Genomic DNA, 26,849 nt, shown 5'->3' on the forward strand with positions numbered 1-26,849 from the left:
AAAATCACTGCAGATGGTGATTGCAGCCAGAAAATTAAAAGTTCTTGCTCCTTGGAAGAAAAGTTATGACCAACCTCAACAGCATATTGAAAAGCAGAGTCACTACTTTGCCGACAAAGGTCTTGTAGAGTCAAAGCTATGGTTTTTCCAGTAGTCATGTATGGATGTGAGAGTTGGGTCATAAAGAAAGCTGAACACTGAAGAATTGATGCTTTTGAACTGTGGTGTTGGAGAAGACTCTTCAGAGTCCCATGGACTGCAAGGGGATCCAACCAATCCATCCTAAAGGAAATCAGTCCTGAATATTCATTGGAAGGACTGATGCTGAAGCTGAAACTCCAGTACTTTGGCCACCTGATGTGAATAACGGACTCCCTGAAAAAGACCCTGATGCTGGGAAAGATTGAAGGCAGGAGGAGAAGGGGACGACAGAGGATGCGGTGGTTGAATGACATCACTGTCTCAATGGACATGAGTTTGAGTAGGCTCTGGGAGATGGTGAAGGACAGGGAAGCCTGGTGTGCTGCAGTCCATGGGGTCGCAAAGAGTCAGACATGACCGAGCAACAACAAAATAGGAGCTGTGCGTGAAGTGGGATGCATAGGATACCTGGAAAGATAGATTTTACCTTCTGCTGCCTTGTGAAGACAATAGTTTCCCAATTAGCTACTCATCCTTTTAGTGAGTTCATTAATGTAGTATTGTGCTTTCTTTGGATACACAGTTAATGCTATTACCCATGTTAATGTGGCAAATAGAGACAGGCTAATTTTAAACAAAGCACAATCTAAAACATGTTTCTAGTATACGTTGGAACCGTCAGATGTACAAAGACAAAAATAGTCAATATTCCCCTTTATGCCTGGCAACCCTCACCTCGAGTCAACTGAAAGACTGAAAAATGTTGTGGAAGAGGTTTCATGAATAATCCAGAAGGTGGATAACACACATGTAGCTAAGTGTGCAGGGGCTGGAAATAGCACTCAATCCCTGAGCATCACTCGTTCTCGGCTTCCTCTCCTGACCCTTCTTCCTTCACCTGTTCCTTCCATGTTGGTATTCCCTAGGGCTGGCTTCTCATCTGTTTGATCTGCACATCCCCCACACACTTGCTGGGATGCAGGGGGAGACAGGAAAGGCTAAGGCTTGGTACTTTTATTGTGCAACTCTGTTCTGAGGGGGCAGGGTGCAAAGCCCCGCACCAGGAGAGGTGATGAGAACCTGCATCATGACAGCCTTCCAGAAGGTGTGAGGTGGCAAGTAGTAGATGGCCTCAGAGTGCCTCCTCACAGGACTGCCTTGTCTTCTTGAATTCGTCGGGGGTCACATGGCTTTCCACCAAAATTCATATCAGCCATGGTTCAGGCCTTTGTCTGTTTGGCCTCTGGATCCCTGCCGCGTTGGCCAGGGAACCACTGCAGAGCTGGCCCGCTACAGGGAGTCTCAGAGCATTTAAATATTAGACAAATGCAGTCAACTGTAAGGGAAACAAATATTAGCCTCTGTTTATGTTTGAAGTTCTATCTTCCTAATGCCAAAACAGCCTGTTTCAAAGGTTTTATTCCTTTATTTAAATCCCTGTCCAAGGCAGTAGATTTAGTTGTCCACATTTCTTAATAACCAGTGAAGTGAAAGTCGCTCAGTCATGTCCGACTCTTTGAGACCTCATGGACTATACAGTCCACGGAATTCTCCAGGCCAGAATACTGGAGTGGGTAGCCTTTCCCTTCTCCAGGAGATCTTCCCAACCCATGGATCGAACCCGGGTCTCCCGCATTGCAGGCAGATTCTTTACCGACTGGGCCACAGGGGAAGCCCTATAATAACCAGTAGACACCTTTTTTTTTTTTTTTGTCTCAGTTAGCAAAGTATAATTACAGTTTGGAGACTGTCCCACAAATTTCTTCTTAAATGAGAGGCCTCCCTCCATCCCTCCCTTCAGGGTGGGAGTTTTTTCAGGGTGGTATTTTTTCCATCGACATAACGCTGGGCCCTGTGCTAGGTGAGGCACATACAGACCAGAAGGGACTGTCCTGTTCATCACAGGACAGGTCAGTGGAAGTGGAGGATTTCTCAAGATACTTGACACTCTGGGCTTTGAAACAGCTTTGGAAAGTATCTTACAAGACCCCTAAAATGTGTGCCAGTATAATGCTCCTCGTTTAGGAGAAATACATTGTGAGAAAGAGAGAAATCATTTAAGTTTTGCAAATGTAAATGTAATTGGATTTTTTAAACCCCATGTCTATACTCACATCACGTTTGACCACTTTGACTGAACTGATTGCTTTATTATACTCAGGCTAAATTGACTGGTTGTTAACTGGTCGATCTAGTCAAAATGTCAAACTAGTAACGAGTGTGCAAGCAGCTCCCCTGTCAGAAAAGCACTGAAGGCTGCAGCTGATTGCCTATGCCCTTCCTTCAAGGTGACCTAGACAAAAAGAGACCAGAACTAATGGGCAGTATTGTAAGGGACACAAATTGGCAGCTGATCATCTGAGCAGAAATGCTTGATGTGAACTTTTATTCCCATGAACGAGATACTTTCATTGCCAAGTTGATATTTTGGCACTTGTGCTATTTTTAATAACCAGTGGGTGTTGTATTGAAGCCATTGGCATGCTGTTTAGTTTAGCAGATTGGAGAACTCCTAGAAATGTTTAACTTGGAAGAATTCACAAACATTTTGCAAACAATGGTATTCTGATGCCCGCACATCTGTGGCTCATTTAAACAGTGCCTTAGTGTACCAGCACTCACAATCATTGATCAGGAACTCTCCCCTGTTTCCTAATGGGATGCCTTTGGCTTGCTTCCCCACTCTAGGAATCCCAGCCATCATGATGGCAATCATACTCACTGTGAAAAAGGATCTGTATGGGACTCAGCTCAACAACTCCATTGTAAGTACCAGCATCTCTGCTTCTCCAGTGGTGGTGGTCTCGACCATCAGGGTATGGTGAGGTGTTCCTGGCCTGGGCCTTGGTCTTGAAACACTGGCTTCAGGGAGGAAATTAGCCTCAGCCTTTTTACTCTAACAAAGTAATGGGCGCACTGATATAATGGTTAGGTGGGTATCTGAGGCGTCTGGACTCCATACGACCTTGGTCAACTTACTTTACCTCTTTTTTCCATTTCCTCCTCTGGAAAATGGGCATAATACTCAGTGCTGGGTGCAGATTAAAATGATGCCATGTATATAAATTGCTCAGCATGTGGCCTGTTCCATGGTAAGTAATATGCATCTGGCAGCGATTATTAATTAGTTTATCTATTTAAAAAAAATTTTGGCTGGTAAAGAGCTCTCAAATTTACGAAATGGGAGTATGATAATGATATAGACACAATGCAAGGAAACAGTAAAAGAACTCGACATAATAGACATCGGCAGCTGTCATGATTAGAAAGCTCTCAGAACTTAGGAGCTGGAGGAATTTCTTTCTATAAAGAAATACTAAAGTGGGTTGGAAACCTTTTTGTATTTCAGCCACAAAGGTCTCCTAAAGAGGACTCCACCACTTTCCTTTGTAAATTGGCTTGGCCTTATTGTCCTGTTGTTGTACTTTCTCTTTTTTCTTTTTGATATACAAGCCCAGCTCTTTGGCTCTCTCACCCACCAGTACCAGAGAATAGCCATTCAAATCGCTCTACCTTTCCAGAACCTTCTTTCACAGGCCTGTAGATAGTTACCATGCAGTCCTTCAGGCTGTACAACCTCACTTTATCCTTCGAGTCACTTTTTACTTCTCCATTCTTCATTATCTTCATTCTCTTTATTGTAGCCTCTCAAGTTCTTTTTCACTATAGATTTCCTCTCCCGCTGGACTGCAATCAAGTGCACGAGGTCTTGCCCCCCAGACCTCTCTGTCTTTCATATTGAGATGAGAGTTTCCAGAGGGTCAATATTATATTACCACTGCCAGCAGATGCCTTCTAATTGTAATTCCCTGTTATCCTTTCTTTCTCTCCCCTTTCTCTTCCCTTTCTTCTCATCTCCTCCTCCATCCTCCCTCCTTGCTTGTTGTGTGACTTAAAGGGTCCCCAATGTCTAACGGTGATTCTTCTTCAAAGATCAAAAGCAAAAGCAAAAGCAAAACCAGAACAAAATCCACTCCACTCTCCCTGAAAAGAACCCTTTCATATGTGAATTGGTGAGGAAAAGGCAGAGTACTCTAAGAGCTTTTGAAAAAATAATTGTATTTTGAAGAAATAGTACATGCCCAACGGTATAAAATTCAAATGTACAAAAGGGTAGAGGATGAAAAGTAAAGTCCACTCTCAAAGCCCAGCTCCCCAGTTTCATCCCTCTATGAAACTCTCATTACCAACAATCAAATTTGTGTAGATATTCTCCTGCACACTTTATCACCCAAATAGTAGATATACACTGCTTTGTACTTAATATGTCATGGAGATGATTCTCTATGCAAACATATAGTGCTACCTTTTATAAAGAGTTTTCTATAGCTTTCCCTGGTGGCTCAGATGGTAAAGCGTCTGCCTACAATGCGGGAGACCTGGATTCAATCCCCGGTCAGGAAGATCTGGAGAAGGAAATGGCAACCCACTCCAGTATTCTTGCCTGGAAAATCCCATGCATGGAGGAACCTGGTAGGCTACAGTCCACAGGGTCGCAAAGAGCCAGACATGACTGAGCGACTTCACATCACTTTATAGCCTTTTTCAAGGTTGAAGATGATATTTGGGGAACCTTAAGTTCTGGGTTGTTGTTTTTTTTACCACAAGGTCGAACATTTTTATTATTATAAGCTACAGACATTTTGCAATAAATGCCCAATTCATTGCACTTCAGATTGGCAAATAAGCACATACAGGAATGCAGTAACAATATTTATTAAATCTAAATCTATTTTAAAAATCTATTTTATCCAGTCTAGTTGATTTATAGTGTTGTGTTAGTTTCTGGTATACAGCAAAGTGATTCAGTTACACATATATGTAACAGTTTGCATTTGCTAATCTCAAATTCCCAATCCATCCCTTTCCCATCCCCATCCCCACTGGCAACCACAAGCCTGGGGAACCCTTAGTATTAGATTCTACTGGGAGAATTAAATGCATCCCTCACCCTGAATCCCATCCCACCCACACAAACACACAAAAGGCACTTGTATATGAAAGTAACCATACCAACGTGAACAATATGACCACAGGGGATTTTCCTGGTTCTGGAAAAGAAGTCTCAGCTAAGTTGACACACAGTTATACTAGTAAAGCTTGTCTATGTTAAAAAATCAGAGATATCAGGATTGGGAACTCATGTACACCTGTGGCGGATTCATGTTGATGTATAGCAAAACCAATACAGTATTGTAAAGTAAAATTAAAAAAAAAAATCAGAGATAACGTCTATAGTAACTGGCATATTATGAGATGAAGTATCTGTTCATATAAATTACTACATATTTCTTCTTTAATAGAAACTGTAGAGCCATTAATCAATCCAGTGGCCAGAGTTGCCTTTTGAAGTCTAAATCTCTAGCTGTGGTGGGAGGTCAAAAATAAACATCATATTTGAAAGTAATACAGTTAGAGCTGTCCTGTTTTTGTTGCATTTTCATTACCTCTGATGATCTCATTACTGTTTGATATAACATTCTGAAAAGCCAGTCATTACCTATGTCCTTTCACTGTGATATTTATCATGCAAAGCAGAATCTATCCTGCAAATAAAAACTCAGGTGTAAGCCACATTGGGGGAAAATATATAATTTCATTTTCTGCTGTTGAGGAAGAAAATAGCCTCCTAGGGAACTGGACTGAGAAGTTTCTGCATCCGTAGGCAGAACTGTCCTCTAGGAATTCCAAATTGAAGCTGGGAAAAACCCTGGACTGAGGCTCAGGAGACTGGAGTTCTGGTCTCAGCTCTGCCCCCAGTGAGCATGAGTGAACTCTTTTGGGTTGGTTTACAGGTGTTCTCACGTGAAATGAAACTGACTCAGTGATCTTCAGAGTCTCATTTAAAAATAGCAGTTTAAAAACAAACAGAGTCACAGATGTAGAAAACAAACTTATGGTTACCAGGAGGGAAAGAGGGGGAGGGATAAATTGTGTGTGTTGACATATACACACTACTATGTATAAAATAAATAACTAATAAGAACCTACTGTATAGCACAGGGAACTCTACTCAATACACTGTAATGGCCTATATGGGAAAAGAATCTAAAAAAGGGTGAATATATGTGTCTATATAACTGATTCACTTTGATGTACAGCAGAAACTAATGCAACATTGAAAATCAGCTATACTCCAATAAAATAAGTAGCAGTTTATGTTTCTCTACCTCACAACGGGCTTCTCTACTTGGTCTCTTCCAGCTGTTGGATTAAAGATGATCCTATCTTCTACATCTCAGTGGGGGCTTATTTTTGCCTCATATTTTTCATGAATCTCTTCATGTTCTGCACTGTTCTTACTCAACTGAACTCCATGAAATCCCAAAGCCAGAAGACTTGATGGAAGATGATTCTACAAGACCTCAAAGGCACAACTGGCCTGACCTTCTTACGTGGTCTCACCTGGGAGTTGGCCTTTTTAGCCTAGGGACCTGTGAGGATCCTTTTCTTATATCTTTTTGCCATTTTTAACATTTTGCAAAGTAACTTGTTTCTCTGTACCTTGTGTGGCTCAAGCTAGACCTCCATCAAAGCTCTTACTGCTTTAGAAAATCTTACCTTTAGTCTTCAGTATTTTTTCAAAGGAGGAAAAAATAATCCAAGAGGCCTCTCTTGTCAGTGACTGACAGGAAGCCATTAGAAACATTGGCTAGATGTTAGGGCTTCATTAAATGAGCCCTCTCTCTCTTACTCAGGGATGTAGACAGAAACCCAGATAGCTAACTCAGCTCCAGCTAGTTGGCCATGTCTCTATGGAACACTAATTGGCAATACTTCCTACAGTATTCATTGCATCGATACATCATGCTCCTAAGTGTACAGATTCAAATCCTGTTGAACATAGAAATTACTGAGCAGTGGAAACGTTGAACTGTTGACCCTATAGACTCTGGCTGCATCAGATATCCTCATATTGTGGGAAGGAACCTGGTTAGGAAGTTCTAGAGCCATAGAGGATTGAAGATGGAGAGCAAAGAGCAGTGGGTCCTGGCAAGAAGCCAAGGTCTGATCTTGGTTTTGCTACAAACCAATCTTGAAAAAGTTACCACAGCTGGTTGAATTAGCTGATCCTAAATTAATGACTTTATAGCCCTTCACTCTACTTTCTGGTGAAAGGAGCAAAAGATTGCTGAAAAAATTAAATGGAAGACCAAGGATGCCATGAAAAGTAAAAGCTAGGGCTCTGGTTAACACACCTCCAAGTAATTGCTGCTGTTTGTTTTAATCTGACGTTGCCTGGTTAAAATTTTTGGCAAGAAGAGGCACACAGAATAATCCTGGGTGTCTCAAACTCTACCACACACTATTATCCTCAAGATTGGCTCAGTTCATTTGGGCTACGGGGGCAGGCTGTGAATCGACCTGGGAAGTCCACTGTGTTAGGGCCTCCTTTATTGCTCTTATGGGCTTCCCTGGTGGCTCAGACAGTAAAGCTTCTGCCTGCAATGTGGGAGACCCGGGTTCGATTCCTGGGTTGGGAAGATCCCCTGGAGAAGGAAATGGCAATCTACTCCAGGACTCTTGCCTGGAAAATCCCATGGACGGAGGAGCCTGATAGGCTACAGTCCATGGGGTCGCAAAGAGTCGGACATGACTGAGCGACTTCACTTTCACTTTATTGCTCTTAACCCTTTTACTAGAGTGAAGGCAGCTGGTGATCCCATAGGGTGCTCAGCAAGAAAGAGTACTATGGTCAAAGAACTTTGGGGAATGCAGAAAAGTACCTCCCTCACTCTTGAAATGGCACAATGTACCTTGGCATCTACAAGCTCTGAGAAATGCTGCTGGGGAAAAAACGTTAAACTTTGTTTCAAATTTGGCGTTTTAAAAACCTCAGAATCCTTTATCCTTGTGGTTGTTAACCGCTGAGGAAACTTGGGAAATGTGAATTGCTCTGCAGTTACTTTAGGCCAGTCATTTACAAGGTGCTTCAGGGGGTGGGGGAACAATTCAGAATAAGGTATACTCTTTTACTGCAAGTCCTGTGATTCAAGAAACCATCTCATTTTAGAGCAATGAGGTGTATCAACTTAAACTTTTTGGGACTTCCCTGGCAGTCCAGTGGTTAAGACTTCACCTTTAATGCAGGGTGTGCTGCTTGCATCCTTGATCAGGGAGCTAAGATCCCACATACCTCATGGCCAAAAAACCCCAAAAAGCAATACTGAAGCAATGCTGCAACAAATTCAATAAAGACTTTAAAAATGGTCTACATCAAAAAAATCTTTAAGAAAAAAAGAAAGAAACTTTCTGTTCCACTGGATTCCACCAACCAGCCAATTCTTTTTAAAAAAGTTTTTACTTTCTGGCCACACCGAGTGGCATGCAGGATCTTAGTTACCTGACCAGGAATCGAACCCATGCACCCTGCATTGAAGTGTGGAGTCTTAACCACTGGACTACCAGGGATGTCCCTTATATAGCCAATCCTGATTGGAATATAAAGAGACACAAAATGTGTTGTTTTTGTCTGCATGCTGTCTTTATTCCTTCTGGCAGTGGGGACAGAGTTTTTAAAAGTGCTGCACACCACTGTCACATGGCTTCCTTTGAGGCCGCCAGCACTTGGTCATATCCGAGGGAGGCCCTGGCGATGGTTCTTCATTTTACTTCCTGACTTTACCTGGCCTCCACTGAGATACCCCGGTCTCAGCAGCATGATGCTTTGAGAACGAAAGTGCCTTGCTCTAGACTGTGTACGGAGGTGGATTCAGAACCAAACGCCTGTGTGGATTGCTTCCTAAGCAGTTAACTCCAGGCTTCTCTCAGGCACACGAGCTCTGAGGAGAAACACACTCAACCTTATGGAAACAGGGATTAAAGCAAAAGCTGACGAAAGAATCAGAAAGCAAAGAAGTTTAGAGCTAAAAGCAGGGGAGGGGTGTTTGCAAAACAGCACGTGGTCCATTCTCACACTGGAAGGAGAGAGTCATCTCTAAATGGGAAGCCTGGATGGGTACATGCAGAATCCAGGGAGATATCTCCTGAGGACGAAAACCAAAGCCCCACAGATCCAGCATCAACAGAGCCAGGCTGTCTCTGTCTGTCAGATAGGCTTTATGTCAATCACCAAGCCTTCCTAGTTCCTAGTCCAGCCTGCAAGATAGAATGTGCCATCATGCAGAGAGGGGGTTTTCGGATCTCGGAGTTTCAAACTCAAGTTCCATAGACATACACACGCACGTACACGTCCCAAACATTCAAAACAAGAATGCAATGAAACACATGAACAAATTAGCCATTTAAAAAGACAGATGGCAAGTTTGCAAGTTTGGCTGAAGGGGGTTGCCCTGTGGTCAGGTGTGAAAAAATGATGCTCTTGATGAGCTATTTCTGAAGGAGGGATGCACAAATAAAAATACAGGTGGCAAAAACCTGCCATCTTCCCTCATGGCTATGTGCTAGTGAGTAAGCAGATCAATCTGTTATTGGAAAGAAAAAGGGAGGCTGTCAGGCAGAGAGGGAGAGCTGGCACGCAGCTCATTGCAATTCACAGAATAACCTTTAATTCTGAGAACTAGCTAAACTCCGTGCAAGAAATCAGAGCAGTAAGAGGGGCTGCTTTATTACTGTGGCCTCCTTATTCCTGCTGAAGCTGAAGGAGTTTTAACTGCCCTGAGACCGAGACTGGGGTGTGCTCTCAAGTTGCTGGACTACCTTCCAGATGGTCGCTGTTTAGCCAAAGAGCGAGTGCTGCTGGCTTCCTCACCACAGTGGTTCGGTTACAAATGGAGATAAACCCTTCAGGGGAGGTAGTGAGATTTCTCATTCTGTTTAGCCTCCAGATTGCTGCCTCCCACATGAAATCAGAGAGTCTCAGGGCTGGGGCTTGGGAAGCCAGATCTTCCCATCAAGTAACAGTAAGCCTCCACCTGAAGCTTCCTAGAGACAGAAAGCTCCCCACTCCATGAAGCAGACCATTTAATGTCCCTTTTTTCTTTCTTTCTTTTTTATTTTTATTTATTTATGGCCGCACTGGGTCTTCATTGCTGTGCAAGCTTTCTGTAGTTGTGGTGAGCAGGAGCTACTCTCTCTAGTTGCGGTGTACAGGCTTCTCATTGAGGTGACTTCTCTTGTTGCTTCCCTGGTGGCTCAGCGGTAAAGAATCTGTGTGCAATACAGGAGATCAGGGATTGATCAGGTTTGATCCCTGGGTCAGAAAGATGCCCTGAAGAAGAGAATGGCACCCCCCTCCAGTATTCTTGCCTGGAGAATCCCATGGACAGAGGAGCCTGGCGGGATACAGTCCATGGGGTTGTGAATGAGTAGGACATGACTTAGCAACTAAACAACAACTCTTGTTGCAGAGCATGGGCTTTAGGTGCACGGGCTTCATTTAGTTGTGGCACATGACAAGCTTAGTTGCTCCTTGGCACGTGGAATGTTTCCAGATCAGGGGCTGAACCAGTGTCCCCGGCATTGCAAGGTGGATTCTTAACCACTGGACCACCAGGGAAGCCTTTATGGTTTTTATTTTTATTTATTTAAAAATTTTTAAGTTGCATATATTTATTTATTTACTTAATTTTGGGCCATGTGGCACGTGGGGACTTAGTTCCCCAACCAGAGGTTGAACCCATGGCCCCTGCATTGGAAGCACAGAGTCTTAACCACTGGACCACCAGGGAAGTCCCTTCTCTTTTTTTTTAAATTGAAGTAATGTTGCTGTACAATGTTATTTAAGTTATGGGTGTACAATATAGTGATTCACAAGTTTTAAAGCTTATACTCCATTTTACCCATTATATATTGTAATATGATTACCATTGTAGCTTCTAATCAGCTCTGAGGGTGGGGGCAAGGTGGGTAGGGAGAGAAAGACAAGGAGCCAGAGAGAGAGAGATTGTACAATGTCTTTTATAATCTAATCTTGCAAATGACGTGCCATCACTTCTGCCATATTTTATTCTGTTGGTACAATATGGGAGGAGACTATATAAGGATGTGAATGCCAGGGTCTGGGCTACATTGAAAGCCATCTCAGAGGCTGCTTCTCACTGCACATCTGACCTCTCAAGCTCTAGAATGGATAGTAGCCCAGGAGGAAAACTATGGTTGATGTGAAATCTTGATACACTTTCTTATTATCACTGCCACTGGGAGGGAGCTAGAAAGGTGACCTCAGAAAACTAGTAATAGCCTTGGGTTTCCTTAGGAGTATTGATGGTGGCAAGAGTAGGCTTGAGTCTAGGCACTGGTGACCCGGAGTGAAAGAAGCTGAAAGAGACTGACCTTCTTCTCCTGACTTCGGGTTCCTCATTTTTGTGTTCCACTGTGCAATGAAGGAGCATGTGCGGAAGCAGTGGCAGCTGCTTTTCTGTTATGGGTGGTTGCGACTGGATAACACTTCTGGTAAGATGCCGTTTGGGGTAAAGTTTTGATTTTTGCAACTTTTCCAAACTGATGAGGTTAACTGGCCTCCTGACTTGAGTTCATACAGTGTTAGCATCAAACAGAGGCTGTTTCCTTGCCAGGAAAATGATTTGTACTTTTGTGTGGAGATGAATGAAGTCAGGTGAAGGATGTGATTTGGGCCATATTTTAACTTAGTGAGGCTTCACCTTTGGCCTAAATTCCTTGGACTGCTTGTCCTTGCTGTCACTTGAGTCTCAATTCAATTAAAAGAACATTGATTGAGTGCCTACTGTGTTCCAGGCACTGGGTCCCAGGGGCTTTCTGGCCCATAGCCAGATGTGGGAAACAAGGAGTGATGGTAGAGGAGGAGGGAGCTTGTCAGCCTCCCTAAGATGGCTGGTGGGCTGCCCAGATGCACCAAAGGTCCTTCCTGCACAGTGAGAGATGTAGTGGACTCTGGTGTTGCCACTGAAAAGAGCTCCAGTCCAGGCAAACCAGTTTTTTACACATCCAAAGGCTCTTCCATCCCATTTAGGTAGCTTCTCTCAGTCTCCATGCAAAGCTCAGTTTATTGCCTTTAGGGAAGGTGGAGCTTGAACTAGAAGATTCTATAAGCAGCACAGAGATCCTGTTCCTTTTTGCTGGGCATGTCAGTAACCTGCTGGTTCCTGTACTGGGCTCTAGGGAAAGAGGCATCCTTGGTAAGTGAATTGGCTCTGCCTGTACTACACATTATGGTTCAGACTTACTTTTCGCTCTTTGAGGTACCCAGAGTGAACAGTCTGTACCTTGAGCTTTATATTTTTAAGAGGATTCTTGAGGTATAATCTACCCATTTGAAGACTACAATTTGATGAGTTTTCTATTTTTAACTGTTTGGGGTGTCGTTTCAGATGGCAGCAACTGGTGTGGGCTCAGTGTCAGGCAGAAACAGGAAAGACTGAGGAAAACCTTTGTGCACAACTTGTTGACATCATCAGTCAAGTCAACTACAGCTAGTTTCTTTGTGAAATCTTTAGGCTCTGCCCAAGGCACTCCTAGAGAAACAAGCTCCTCAGATGGTGACAGAAAAGGCTGTGCTAACTACACTCACATTCCAGAGACACTGAATTAGTGTGAGGCCACAGATGCGGTCTTGGGAAATGATTCTTCCTCAAGACGACATGCACAGGTCCATGTGTACACCCAGGCTCACTCTGGGCTGAGAAACTGCATAGAAGCACATACTGAACGTAGTGTGTACAGTGCAGTGGGTGGTTAGATTAACGGAGGAGAGAAGACTGGAGGTAAACAAATCATTCATGGGTAGTTGCAAATGATCATCACACACTGTTAAAATCCAAGGGCACCTTATATGCTGCTCAGTGCAAGCCCCTATTTTACAGATGAGGGACCTTAAGCAGGAAAAGGACTATGCTTTATGGACAGCCACTCAGCCTACCAGCAGCAGAACAGGGGCCAGAACTCAAGTCTTCTGGCTCCCAGGCTAGTTGCTCATCGCACACCCTTGAGAATACAGGGTGTGCTGCACGTCGCTCTTAGATGCTCACCTTCTTCCATAGGAAGCCAAGTTTCTAGGTACAGTGAGTTGGTGTTGAGTTGAAGTTGGGTGTTAGGAGGGAAAGTATAGCAAAAGGATTGGTCTGAAAGCCTAAGGTAAAGAGAAAGGCAAACTAGAGCAAGAACTTGAGAACTTCAAGGTGGTGATATAATGACTTCATGTTCTGTGCTTCCGGCTGTATCGTACTGCAGGTTGTTTTCTTTTCTTAAAGACCAAAGTAGATTCCAGTCAACACACAGAATACCTCTGGTGGCCTGGCTGTAGTCATTCTCCCACCATGTCAGTGCTGGTGGTGGAACAGCCTCATCCATTGTAGTTTTCATTCTATTGGCTCCTCAGTAGTCCTATTTCCAAGAGTTGCAGCCAATCTAGAAGCAGTATGATGGGTTAAAAAAAATAAAGGCACCAAATGTGGAGTCAGAAGGCTTTGGCTTAAGCCACTAACTCTGTGACCTTGGGCACATCACTTCCCTACTCAGAGTGACATTTCCTTACCTTCAACATGGTGCAGGGTGGAGTGGGGGCCAAGATGGACCATCTCCAAAGTGCCTATCAGCTTCAGGACCGTGTGAAGCAACATGATTTTCCAGTTTAGGCTCATTGACTAGTGTGGGGGTCTCTGTCTCCATTTCCGCCTGGTGGTGCGTATGAAGAAAATCTTTCCTTGGCCACAAGCATCCATCAAACTCTGGCCAGCTAACCTGAAGATATGTTCATGCTCATATGGAGGCACTGATGAAGCATGGCATATAGGGGGCCAAATTGTGGGAGTTCCTTGGATGGTAATAGCTGTGACTGATTGGGGAATATTTTTCTAAGAGGGTGAGTTACTCCTGGCTCCCCTGCTGCCTCTGAGGGATATTGTTTCATTAGCAAATATGCAACACAAATGGACATGTTTTTCTTTGAAAGAGCAGTAGTAAATACCACATCCTGGACTGAAATGTTGTTAGACCAAGCTATAGACCTGGAGAGCCCAGTGCCTGCAGCCAGCACCGAGATGCTCATTATTTGTGACAGTAACTCAGCCAATGGGGCAGGATGTCCAGCCTCTTGGGCCACAGGTTCTAAAACTGCAATCTGGCTGCTGCCATCAGACGTATGGCAGCCAGAAACTTGATTCCGTTAGCACTGAGTGGAAACTTGCACCCTCTGTACTACTAGGCACTCTCAGACTTAGAGAAACAGCTGAACCTTCAGAGCAAGAATATCAGTTTCATAGGGGATACAGATAGGTGTGCTATTATTTTATGTTATCTCTTCCTGAAGGACTCCAGTCTTTGCCCATGACTAGCCTCCCCTTGGTTAGGGTTACTGTGAATAACACAGCTTGTAAGTCATAATGCAGGTTGAACGGATGCACTTGTAATTGCCTAACAATGCTGTCAGAATGAATTAATTCACCCCAGATTTAGATTAAACTATCTGAGGAAAGCACCACAGCTTTTACTTCCTTTCTAATTGTTCTATTCATTCCTTCAATTGATAAACATCTCTTTTGATGCTACTATGTGCAAAGCCTGTAATGCCACAGCTGAAAATGCTCTTTTTTTTCCAATGCAGACTACTTTGATGAAGATCCCAACTGTTTCTCTTCCTTGAGTTGTGAAGCTGTGTCTAATAGTGTGAGAAGAATATGACCTGAGAAAATCAAAATGAATTCCATTCACAAACAAGATTTTATAAATAAATCTCGGCAGAAATCCCACTTTCCCCCACCCCCAGATTGTGGAAAATGTTGAATTTGTAAAACCATCTGTTCCAACTTCGTATTCTAAATATTATTTTGGAAGGGGCAGAATGAGATAGCATTTAGTGAATATTAAAGCTAGAATAATTCTCCTATTCATTATAATAGTTGTTTCCTCTCTTTTGGTAGAGAAGACATGAGCCTATATTAGGGGAGAACTGTCTACAGAGTTGGAGATTTTGTTTCAAAAACTCTCATGTCCACATCCTAAAAGGAAAAAGAGATCATGGTCAGAGTCCTCACTGCACTGGGAGTCTAGCAATTTCAGGAGGCCCAAGTTTCCAGGTGCCCAGTTGGTCTGACACACATGCAGGAAGGAGAGAAGAAAAGTCACAAGGTCATACCTTTCGAGGAAAAAAAATGCTATCCTGTTGGCTTGTCATGACAAAGCATCTGAAATCCCCATTATTCAAGTTACTCTTTTGATTGAAGCCCTTTGTTAAAATGTCAACATGTTTTGTGAAAACGGTGGCTCATCAATCCAGACACCCATCAGTTCCTTAGGGGGGATGAACTCAACCAAGACAGCCCCTGAGGCACAGCAGGCAGGGTTCTGAGCAAGGGAACAGGACAGGAGCTGTCTGAAGCCAGTGGTTCTCCCTTGGGAGGAAAGGATAGGTCAGGGTAAGCAGGCCAGTAGAGGGATGGAGGTGAGAAGACTCACTGAAATGGAGTGACCCTGAGGATGAATTTTGCCTACCTTGCTTTCTGTGGCTAAGCACAGTGAGTGGCCTTCTTGATCTCATCTCAAATGCTGTCACCAAGGCTTCCCAGCCAAGGTAGGTTGCTCACATTTGCCCTTAGGTATAAACAAGTAAAGAAATGAACATTCTGGAAGGATACACAAGCAGCAAGTATGAGTGATAGTCTTCAGGAAGGGGAACTGGGTATCTGGGAACCAAGGAGGAAGGGAGATTTTCTTTTCACCCTATATCTCTTTGTGTCTTTTGAATTTTGTGCTGAGTGTACTATTTCTTCAAGAAATAAATAAATGAAAATAAATAAAGGTAACTGGACTCTTCCAATGAGGAACAAAGAGATAAATTCTTGGGTTTCAATATCATAAACCGAGTTCCCCATTACTCTCATGAATGTATATGGTGCAGTGGGTCATGCAGAGAGCAGAGCTGAGTTCATATCGCAGCTCTTGGCAGAGATGTGACGGAGATTCCTAGATGTGAGGCTTGGGGTAGTAATATTACATTCATCTTAGAGTTGAAGTGAGGCTTAAATGAGATGAGGGCTATACATTTTCTAGCACAGAGAAACATGATACACCTTAACCACTTTCTCTTCATATTGGTAACTCTTACCTACTCAGCTCTCACTCCCTCATGGTCCAACCCACCAGGTCTACTCCCATTAAAGCTATTGTATTAACCCCTCTAAGCAAGATTTAACACTGACGACTAAACAGACTGGAACATTGGTGCTAGTCACTGGTATAAAGCTCTTAGACCCCTGTGTGCGCCCTCTACCGTCTCACATAACAAAAAATTGTAGGTAGGCACTTAGGCCCCTGGATATCTGACTGAGCCAACCCTGTTGTTTATGAAATGTCCTCATGAAATCTCACCTCCATTGTTCCCCATAGGGCTTTATGTATACTTTTTTTTTTTGGTAAGGGAAGGTGAGTGAGTGAGAGAGAAAGGACTGACATAAATGATGAACAATATATCTTGAATGTTAGAAAATGTCTTTGATTTGGCAACATTAAGTCGCTTTCATTCAAAAATAGATTTAGGGACAAGATTTGGGTATAATTAGCAAACCTATGCATATTTATGGGCTTCTCCAGTGGCTCAGCAGTAAAGAATCCACCTGCAATGCAGGAAACATGAGTTCAATTCCTGGGTTGGGAAGATCCCCCGGAGAAAGAAATGGCAACCCACTCCAGCATTCTTGCCTGGGAAATCCCATGGACAGAGGAGCTTGGCAGGCTACAGTCCATGAGTTGCAAAAGAGCTGGACATGACCTAGTGACTAAACAGAAACAATAAAATGGATTCTGGAAGTGCTTTGATTTGGGGGGACTATTTGGGACCTTGGAAAATGCCCCCTGATTGTATTTATTTTCAGGGAGTAATAGGATTCCGATCGTTCTGAATGTGCAGCTTGTCTCTAATGATCTGACATGCTGTCAAGAATAGAAACACCAGTTTATAGAAAAGTTCATGATTCGTTTCATGACTACTCCTGCTAATTAGTAAAACATGAGTTTATGGCAAATTAGACGACACTGAAAGACTGTAGGGAAAACACTGATTAAATATCCTTCAGGTATCCTTTGGTTTACTCTTCCTAGACCCACAAAATGGCAGACACTGGCTTGAAAAAGGACTTGAGTAATTATGGGACAGAGACTCTAGAACCTTTAGGCTGTTTTCAATCAACAGTCAACCTCCAAGCATTCGTTGAGCTCTGACGAGAAGAGAAAGATTCAGACATGTAGTACTTAGGCCACTACCTCCTGCAGCTTACTGTTTACCTGGGGAGACAAGATACACACATTGGAAGAGTGAATGATTAAAGCAAGGATGTGGTGAAAGAGAAGTGCATCCCCTGCAGGAAATGATGTGCTGTTTAGTCAGGCTGAGAGTGGGGTATTCTAGTTTGGGGGTGCAGTTTGGGTAAGGCAAAACTCTGTTTCTCAATACCACAGGTAAGTGCTCTTCATTAAATATTGGTTTAAATTGAACATCAAAAAAGGAAAGAAATAATAAATGTTGTGCCTGCTGCTGCTGCTGCTGCTAAGTCGCTTCAGTCATGTCCGACTCTGTGCAACCCCATAAACGGCAGCTCACCAGGCTCCCCTGTCCCTGGGATTCTCCAGGCAAGAACACTGGAGTGGGTTGCCATTTCCTTCTCCAATGCATGAAAGTGAAAAGTGAAAGTCAAGTTGCTCAGTCGTGTCCGACTCTTAGCAACCCTATGGACTGCAGCCCACCAGGCTCCTCCATCCATGGGATTTTCCAGGCAAGAGTACTGGAGTGGGGTGCCATTGCCTTCTCCAAAATGTTGTGGAGAATGTAGCAAAAAAGGAATCCTGTACACTGTTGCTGGGAATGTAAATTGGTGCAGCCAATTTACAGAATGAAGGTTTCTCATAAAACTAAATATAGAGCTACCATATAATCCAGCAATCCCCCTTCTGGACATATACCCAGAGAAAACCATAATCTGAAAAATACATGCACCTCAATGTTCACAGCAGCACTGCTTGCAATAGCCAAGACATGGAAGCAACCTAAATGTCCATCAACAGAGGAATGGATAAATAAGGTGTGGTACGTCTATACAAGGGAATATTACTCAGCCATAAAAAGGAACAAAATAACACCACTTGTAGCAACATGGATGAACCTAGAGATTCTGATACTGAGTGAAATAAGTCAAAGACAAATATCATATGATATCACTCATACATGGAACTAAGTTTTAAAATATGATGTAAATGAACTTATTTATAAAACAGAAACAGGCTCACAGACATAGATTTATAGAAACAGGGGAGGCATATGACATTCAGGGCCCTGTGTTGCAGGACTCCGGTGTGAATATTGAAAAAAGATGCAAAAGAAATCAATAATAAGTGGTAACTTCAAATATTGAAAAAATTCATGTCATCTAAATGCATAAGAAAACTACAGATGTTTCCTTAATGTATGCAGTCCTATGCAAATGATTATGCAAATTAAATAAAAAGTTAGGACTGGCAAATTCCCAAGTTTTCAACATTTACTTCTGTGAACCTAGTATTCATCATAGAAACAGGGTTGGTGGCTTTTGCTCACACCTCCTATCACTTAGATGGGGGGAGGCGAGCCTGAAAGATGTGCTACATTAACAGGGGGAAGGCACTCAGATCAGGGGACGTGCTAGATAGATGGTTAGATAGATAGATAGATAGTTTTCACCTTCAAAATGTTAACCAGCTCATCCATCATGCTTAGTTGGTTTTGGACAGCAATGGGACTAGAAATGGAAATTAATCTGAGTTGCAGTGAATTTTGATGAAGGCCTAGTTCATGCGAGAAAGATTAAAAAAACAACCCTCAGCCCACCAATTCCCAGAAGAATGGAAAACTTTAGAGCAATTATAGGGGAAGAATAAGAACCTAGTGTAGAGGCTCCATCAAATCCTCAGACACTGGCCCTTTCAGGAGTAGAGACAGAGGGGTATACTTAATAGTGGATCAGACGTCCCCAGTTGGTGGACCTAAGAAATCAGGTTGTGAAGGCTGTCAGTGAGCTGGATTGGCTTCTAGCTGCCTTCCACCCGGGAAATATTCCGCTAGGTCTTCTCCCCGTCTTGTCTTAACCCTCACAATGGTCAGGTAATATACCTACTCCTCTGCACCTTGACTTTTTTTTGATATTGCTGTTGTTTTACATTTAGTAATATATCAGTATATAAAGAGCTATTTCTTTTAAGACTGCATGGCATTCCATTGTATGGCTACACCATAACTTTTCAAGCAGATTTCTTAATGATAGTTTCCAAACTTTTTCTATTTCAAAAAAATGTTGCAATAAATAGTCTTGCACAGGTTAAAAAAATCGGAGGGTGCACTTGAGGATGGGGGACTGTTTTTCCTAGTATTAGAGCTAGGGGCCACACAGCTAGTGACAACTAGAAAAGAATCCCTCTCTGCTCTGCCTCCTTTTGACTGAGTCCAGAAATCTGAGAAAATAAAGGTTTCACGGAGGTCTGACCTTCTTTTAAGCTGTTTATCTGACCAAGCACTGCATGTTGGTCATTATAGGTGCTTCCTCTGGACCCAGTCCCATGCTAAAACACCAATGAAAGTGAAAGTGAAGTCGCTCAGTCATGTCTGACTCTTTGCGACCCCGCGGACTGTAGCCCACCAGGCTTCTCCGTCCATGGGATTCTCGGAGGCAGCAATGTATGTCACAGTGCTACCCATAACAAACTCGGACTGTCCTGGGGGTAATAAAACATCCACACCAGAAACAAATTGTCCTCAGGAACACGTGTTCACTCTTCTAGCTGTGTGGTAGAGATCCTCAAGTATAATATATAGAGGTCATTTAATTACAAATCTAATTCCTCAAATATTTATTTTTAAATTAATTCATTTATTTTAATTGGAGGCTAATTACTTTACTTGGAATCCCTTACAAGAAATGGAACAGCCAATATAGTCAACAAAAGAGTCCAAAATGCAGTACTTGGATGCAATCTCAAAAACGACAGAATGAACTCTGTTCGTTTCCAAGGCAAACCATTCAATATCACGGCAATCCAAGCCTATGCCCCAAGCAGTAACACTGAAGAAGCTGAAGTTGAACGGTTCTATGAAGACCTACAAGACCTTTTAGATTTAACACACACAAAAACATGTCCTTTTCATTATAGGGGACTGGAATGCAAAAGTAGGAAGTCAAGAAACACCTGGGGTAACAGACAAATTTGGCCTTGGAATACAGAATGAAACAAGGCAAAGGCTAATAGAGTTTTGCCAAGAGAACACACTGGTCTTAGCAAACACCCTCTTCCAACAACACAAGAGAAGACTCTACATATGGACATCACCAGATGGTCAACATTGAAATCAGATTGATTATATTCTTTGCAGCCAAACATGGAGAAGCTCTATACAGTCAGCAAAAACAAGACTGGGAGCTAACTGTGGCTCAGATCATGAACTCCTTATTGCCAAATTCAGACTTAAATTGAAGAAAGTAGGGAAAACCACTAGACCATTCAGGTATGACCTAAATCAAATCCCTTATGACTATACAGTGGAAGTGGCAAATAGATTCAAGGGTCTAGATTTGATAGACAGAGTGCCTCATGAACTATGGACGGAGGTTCGTGACATTGTAAAGGAGACAGGGATCAAGACCATCCCCAAGAAAAAGAAATGCAAAAAGGCAAAATGGTTGTCTGAGGAGGCCTTACAAATAGCTGTGAAAAGAAGAGAAGTGAAAAGCAAAGGAGAAAAGGAAAGATATAAGCATCTGAATGCAGAGTTCCAAAGAATAGCAAGGAGAGATAAGAAAACTTTCCTCAGCGATCAATGCAAAGAAATAGAGGAAAACAACAGAATGGGAAAGCCTAGAGATCTCTTCAAGAAATTTAGAGATACCAAGGGAACATTTCATGCAAAGATGGGCTCGATAGAAGACAGAAATGGTATGGACCTAACAGAAGCAGAAGATATTAAGAAGAGGTGGCAAGAATATGCAGAAGAAGTGTACAAAAAAAGATCTTCACAACCAAAATAATCATGATGGTGTGAACACTCACCTAGAGTCAGACATCCTGGGATGTGAAGTCAAGTGGGCCTTAGAAAGCATCACTACAAACAAAGCTAGTGGAGGTGATGGAACTCCAGTTGAGCTCTTTCAAATCCTAAAAGATGATTTTGTGAAAGTGCTGCACTCAATATGCCAGCAAATTTGGAAAACTCAGCAGTGGCCACAAGACTGGAAAATGTCACTTTTCATTCCAATCCCAAATAAAAGCAATGCCAAAGAATGCTCAAACTACTGCACAATTGCACTCATCTCACATGCTAGTAAAGTAATGCTCAAAATTCTCCAAGCCAGGCTTCAGCAATACGTGAACCGTGAACTTCCAGATGTTCAAGCTGGTTTTAGAAAAGGCAGAGGAACCAGAGATCAAATTGCCAACATCCGCTGGATCATTGAAAAAGCAAGAGAGTTCCAGAAAAACATCTATTTCTGCTTCATTGACTATGCCAAAGCCTTTGACTGTATGGCTCACAATAAACTGTGGAAAATTCTGAAAGAGAAGGGAATACCAGACCACCTAACCTGCCTCTTGAGAAATCTGTATGCAGGTCAGGAAGCAACAGTTAGAACTGGACATGGAACAACAGACTGGTTCTAAATAGGAAAAGGAGTACATCAAGGCTGTATATTGTCACCCTGCTAATTTAACTTCTTTGCAGAGTACATCGTGAGAAACGCTGGGCTGGAAGAAGCACAAGCTGGAATCAAGATTGCCGGGAGAAATGTCAATAACCTCAGATATGCAGATGACACCACCCTTATGGCAGAAAATGAGGAAGAACTAAAGAACCTTTTGATGACAGCGAAAGAGGAGAGTGAAAAAGTTGGCCTAAAGCTCAACATTCAGAAAACGAAGATCACGGCATCTGGTCCCATCACTTCATGGCAAATAGATGGGGAAACAGTGGAAATAGTGTCAGACTTTATTTTTCTGAGCTCCAAAATCACTGCAGATGGTGATTGCAGCCATGAAATTAAAAGATGCTTACTCCTTGGAAGAAAAGTTATGACCAATCTAGATAGCATATTCAAAAGCAGAGACATTACTTTGCCAACAAAGTTCTGTCTAGTCAAGGGCTATGGTTTTTCCTGTGGTCATGTATGGATGTGAGAGTTGGACTGTGAAGAAAGCTGAGTGCCGAAGAACTGATGCTTTTGAACTGTGGTGTTGGAGAAGACTCTTGAGAGTCCCTTGGACTGCAAGGAGATCCAACCAGTCCATTCCGAAGGAGATCAGTCCTGAGTGTTCTTTGCAAGGACTGATGCTAAAGCTGAAACTCCAGTACTTCGGCCACCTTGTGCAAAGAGTTGACTCATTGGAAAAGACCCTGATGCTGGGAGGGATTGGGGGCAGGAGGAGAAGGGGACGACAGAGGATGAGATGGCTGGATGGCATCACCGACTCAATGGACGTGAGTCTGAGTGAACTCCGGGTGTTGGTGATGGACAGGGAGCCCTGGTGTGCTGCGATTCATGGGGTTGCAAAGAGTTGGACACGACTGAGTGACTGAACTGAACTGAATTACTTTACAATATTTATTGAGAGTCCATTAATTTTGAGGTGCTGAATGAGAGAGACACTATTCTTACAACTGACTGGGGAGAAAGAAAACCAAATACTCAGTAACAATACTGTGTATGATACTCTCATACACTTCGTGGAGGTCCCAATTTATATGACTGGTGGGAGGACAAACAGATACAGCCTTTTTAGAAAACTGTTTTGTAATTTCTAATAAAAAATTAAACCACCCTATGACCCTGCAATTCTACTGCTAGGTATGTGCTTTAGAAAAATGCAAACAAATGACCACAAAAAGACTTGAAGACAAATGCTCATATCCACTTGGTATTCATAACAGCAAAAACATGGAAAGCACCCAGATGCTTATCAGCACCCGGAGTAAACAAATTGTGGGAAACCCAAACATAGTCATACTACATGATGGTGAAAAAAGAATGACCTATGGGTACACAGAACAACATGGGTAAATGTCAACACTATATTGAGTCAAATAAGCCAGACATAAAACATTATATACAGTATGATTTCATGTATATGAACAGGCAAAAATAATTGATGAGTATAGAAGTCAGATAAAGGTTATCTCTGAGGGAGGGGATATACTGGGTAGGTGCAAGAGGAGAACTTCTAGGGTGCTGAAACTGGTATATATCTTGATAGAGATGTTGGTTACACAGGAATTTACATATATAAAAATTTATGCAGCTGCACACTTAAAATAGAGCATTTTATCCACTTTACTGTATGCATGCTGTCTCTCAGTTGAAAAGTAGAAGGTAAAAAGTTTTTTGGAAGATATCTTAGCAGTGTCCATCCAAATATAAATGTACATGTAATTACCCCAAGAAATCCCATTTCCAGCATTTTATCCTAGCACAGAAATACAAAGATTTAAGGGCAAAGGTCTTTACTGCAACCCTGGAACAGTGAAAACTGGATATAAACTAAAGCCCAACAATATTATAATGGTTAAATAAATGTGGACTATATATAATGTGAGATAATATGCAGCTAATAGAAAGAATGTTGCATCAATATGATTAATAATGTAAAGATATCTATAATATATCTTATGCTAGAAAGCAAATTGCAAAACAGTACATATAGTTTGATAAAATATGTCTAAAAAGAAAACTGTGTGTGTATTCATTTCCATATATATGTAGCTCAAAATGTCTGTAAGGATATACTTGTTTAGTCAATAAGTCGTGTCCAACTCTTTTATGACCCCTTAGACTGTAGCCCACCAGGCTCCTCTGTCCATGGAATTCTCCAGGCAAGAATACTGGAGTGGGTTGCCATGCCCTCCTCCAGGGGATCTTCCCAACCCAAGGATCAAACCCTCGTCTCCTGCATAGGCAGGTGGATTCTTTACCACTGGGCCATCTGGTAAGCCCTGGATATACCCTCCTGTCAATAGTGGTTTACCTGTGGGAAGAGTGATTGGTGGGGACTTTCACTTTTTATTGTATATAATTGTGGATTTTTAAAGGTATTTCTTATTTATTTCCTTATTTGGCTGCATTGGGTTTTAGTCACAGCAAACTGGGTCATCATTGTGACATGCAGGGCCTTTTGTTGTGTTGTGAGGGCTCCAGAGTGCATGGACTTAGTTGCTCTGAGGCATCTGGGAATCTTAGCTCCCTGACCAGGGATGGAACCCACATTCCCTGCATTGCAAGGTGGATTCCTAACCACTAAGGAATCCACCAAGGAAGTCCCACTTATGGATTGTTTTAATTTTTATGTAATTAAAGCATCTATACTTTTTGTAACTTAAAATTTTAATAATGATCAGAATATTTATAGTGCTTTTGAGTTTCCCTGGCTTAGCTGATGCCATTCACTCACTGAGATAGTAACAGTGGAGGTGATCAAATGGAGATTGCTGAGAAAGATGATAAATTCAGTCTTGGACATCTGATTTTGAGATGCCTGTGGATTCAGGTGGAGATGTCTAAAAAGAAATTAGATATGTGGTCTGGAGCAGAGGGGAGCAGTTAAGTATGGAAATAGAGGTTTGGGGCATATGGATGGTAATCAAAGTCACTATAGGAATCAGTGGCATTACTGAAGGATAGAATATAGAAGATAGAATAATGGAAGCAAGGAAGCCCAGACATGAGAAATACCAAGGGTCAGACAGAAATGGATCAGCCTGCAAAAGACATCCTGAAGGAATGGCTAGAGAGGTAGGAAGGAAACCAGAACTATGAGGTGTCATGCAAGGCAAGAAGGGAGAGGTTCACAGCAAGACAATCTAGTGACAATTTGCTGGGGAGAATGGAAATATGACAAGGGAGAAATGTCTCTTCTGGATTTAGGGACAAGGAAACTCTGGTGAGATCTTGGAGGATGAGTGTGTAGGGGCACAAATGTAGCTCTTTCACACCTAAGGAAACTTATTCAATATAGAATTTTTTCGTGGGAGTCAAACTATTAAAATGATTGCCAATACTCCCCTCCTGACTAGTTATTATTTTTCTTGTAAACATTTCACTAGTTCTTAGAGAATGATTTCATGGGAAGCGGCTCTGATGTACTTTTTCAGTTGCATGAGTCCACAATTAGTGGTAAATTGCTGGCAGCCATTTTGGTGAAAGATCAAGCCATAGTTAAAAAGGATGAGGCCAGTGGATGGGTTCTAAACTTACACTGATTGCTCAAAAATGTAGCTCTTCCATATGACCCAACAATTCCTTTACTAGGCATATACCACGAGAAAACTATAATTCAAAAAGATACATGCCTAAGGTGAGCTCAGGCAGGACAGAAACCTCCCGTGGAGCAGAAGCGCAAAAGCTTGCTTGATCTTGATTTTCAGCACGAATACAGACCATGAAAGTGGGGCCTCACACACACACAAAAAAAGCTACATGCACCTCAATGTTCATAACAGCACTATTTACAATAGCCAGTACATGAAAGTAACCTAAATGTTTATCAACAGAGGAATGGATAAAAAATATGTGGTACATATATACAATGAAATATTATTCAGCTATAAAAAAGGAATGAAATAAGGTCAGTTGTAGAAATGTGGATGGACCTAGAGAGTGTCATACAGAGTGAAGTAAATCAGAAAGAGAAAAACAGCTATCACATAATATATGTGAAACATAGAAAAATGGCATAGATAATCTCGTTTGCAAAGCAGAAATAGAGACACAGACCCAGGGAACAAAGGTATGGATACCAAGAGGGAAAAGAGAGTGAAAGGAACTGAAAGACTGGAATTGAAACATATACACTATCGATACTATGTAAGCTCCAGTCCATGGGGTCACAAGAGTCAGACATGACTTAGCGACTAAACCACCACTATAAAATACATAACTAATGAGGACATACTGTATAGCACGGGGAACTCTGCTTAATCCTCTGTGGTGACCTGAATGAGAAGGAAATCCAAAAGAGAGGATATATGTATATACATATGGATGATTCATTTTGCTATACAGCTGAAACTAATACAACATGGTGAAGCAACTATACTCCAATAAAAATTAATTTTTAAAAAACTATCGCTTCCAATAAATTATTTGCTATGTTTCAGGAGTTGGTGCTGGAGATAGGTGGAGGTCACTGGAAGGGATTGAGGCTGAAAATTTTTTTTTAATTAACTTATTTTGTATTGAAGGATAGTTGCTTTACAAAATTTTGTTGTTTTCTGCCAAAACTCAACATGAATAGGCCATAGGTATACATATATCCCCTCCCTTTTGAACTTCCCTCCCATCTCCCTCCCCATCCCACTCCTCTGGGTAAATACAGAGCCCCTGTTTGAGTTTCCTTAGCCATAGAGCAAATTTCTGTTGGCTATTTTACATATGGTAATGTAAGTTTCCATGTCACTCTTTCCATTCATCTCACCCTCTCCTCCGCTCTCCCCATGTCCACAAGTTTATTCTCTATGTCTGTTTCTCCACTGCTGCCCTGTAAGTAAATTCTTCAGTACCATTTTTTTAGATTCTGTATATATGAGTTAGAATATGATATTTATCTTTCTCTTTCTGACTCACTTCACTCTGTATAATAGGTTCTAGGGTCATCCACCTCATTAGAACTGACTCAGTGGTGTTTGTTTTTATGGCTGCATATGAAAGAGGAGAGTGAGAAAGTTGGCCTAAAGCTCAACATTCAGAAAACGAAGATCATGGCATCTGGTCCCATCACTTCATGGGAAATAGATGGGGAAACAGTGGAAACAGTATCAGACTTTATTTGGGGGG

General features: G+C 42.1%; 2 protein-coding genes across 2 annotated transcripts in view; both read left to right on the top strand.

The window, feature by feature from the left end:
• Positions 1–12,613, top strand: part of ADGRG4 (adhesion G protein-coupled receptor G4) — a 95,522-nt gene extending 82,909 nt beyond the window's left edge. Inside the window, 5 exon segments of the mRNA XM_040265279.1 lie at positions 2,830–2,887; positions 2,889–2,906; positions 6,346–6,626; positions 11,371–11,496; positions 12,393–12,613. Of these exon segments, the coding sequence (XP_040121213.1) occupies positions 2,830–2,887; positions 2,889–2,906; positions 6,346–6,626; positions 11,371–11,496; positions 12,393–12,613 (704 nt within the window).
• Positions 12,614–19,139: 6,526 nt separating this feature from the next.
• The window catches only part of HTATSF1 (HIV-1 Tat specific factor 1), a 91,431-nt gene continuing 83,721 nt past the window's right edge, over positions 19,140–26,849 (top strand). The window contains exon 1 of the mRNA XM_040265280.1: positions 19,140–19,147. Coding sequence (XP_040121214.1) covers positions 19,140–19,147 — 8 coding nt within the window. The remainder of the gene's footprint in view (positions 19,148–26,849) is intronic.

This window comes from Oryx dammah, unplaced genomic scaffold (genome assembly GCF_014754425.2).
Source record: "Oryx dammah isolate SB20612 unplaced genomic scaffold, SCBI_Odam_1.1 HiC_scaffold_23, whole genome shotgun sequence".
NCBI lineage: Eukaryota > Metazoa > Chordata > Mammalia > Artiodactyla > Bovidae > Oryx > Oryx dammah.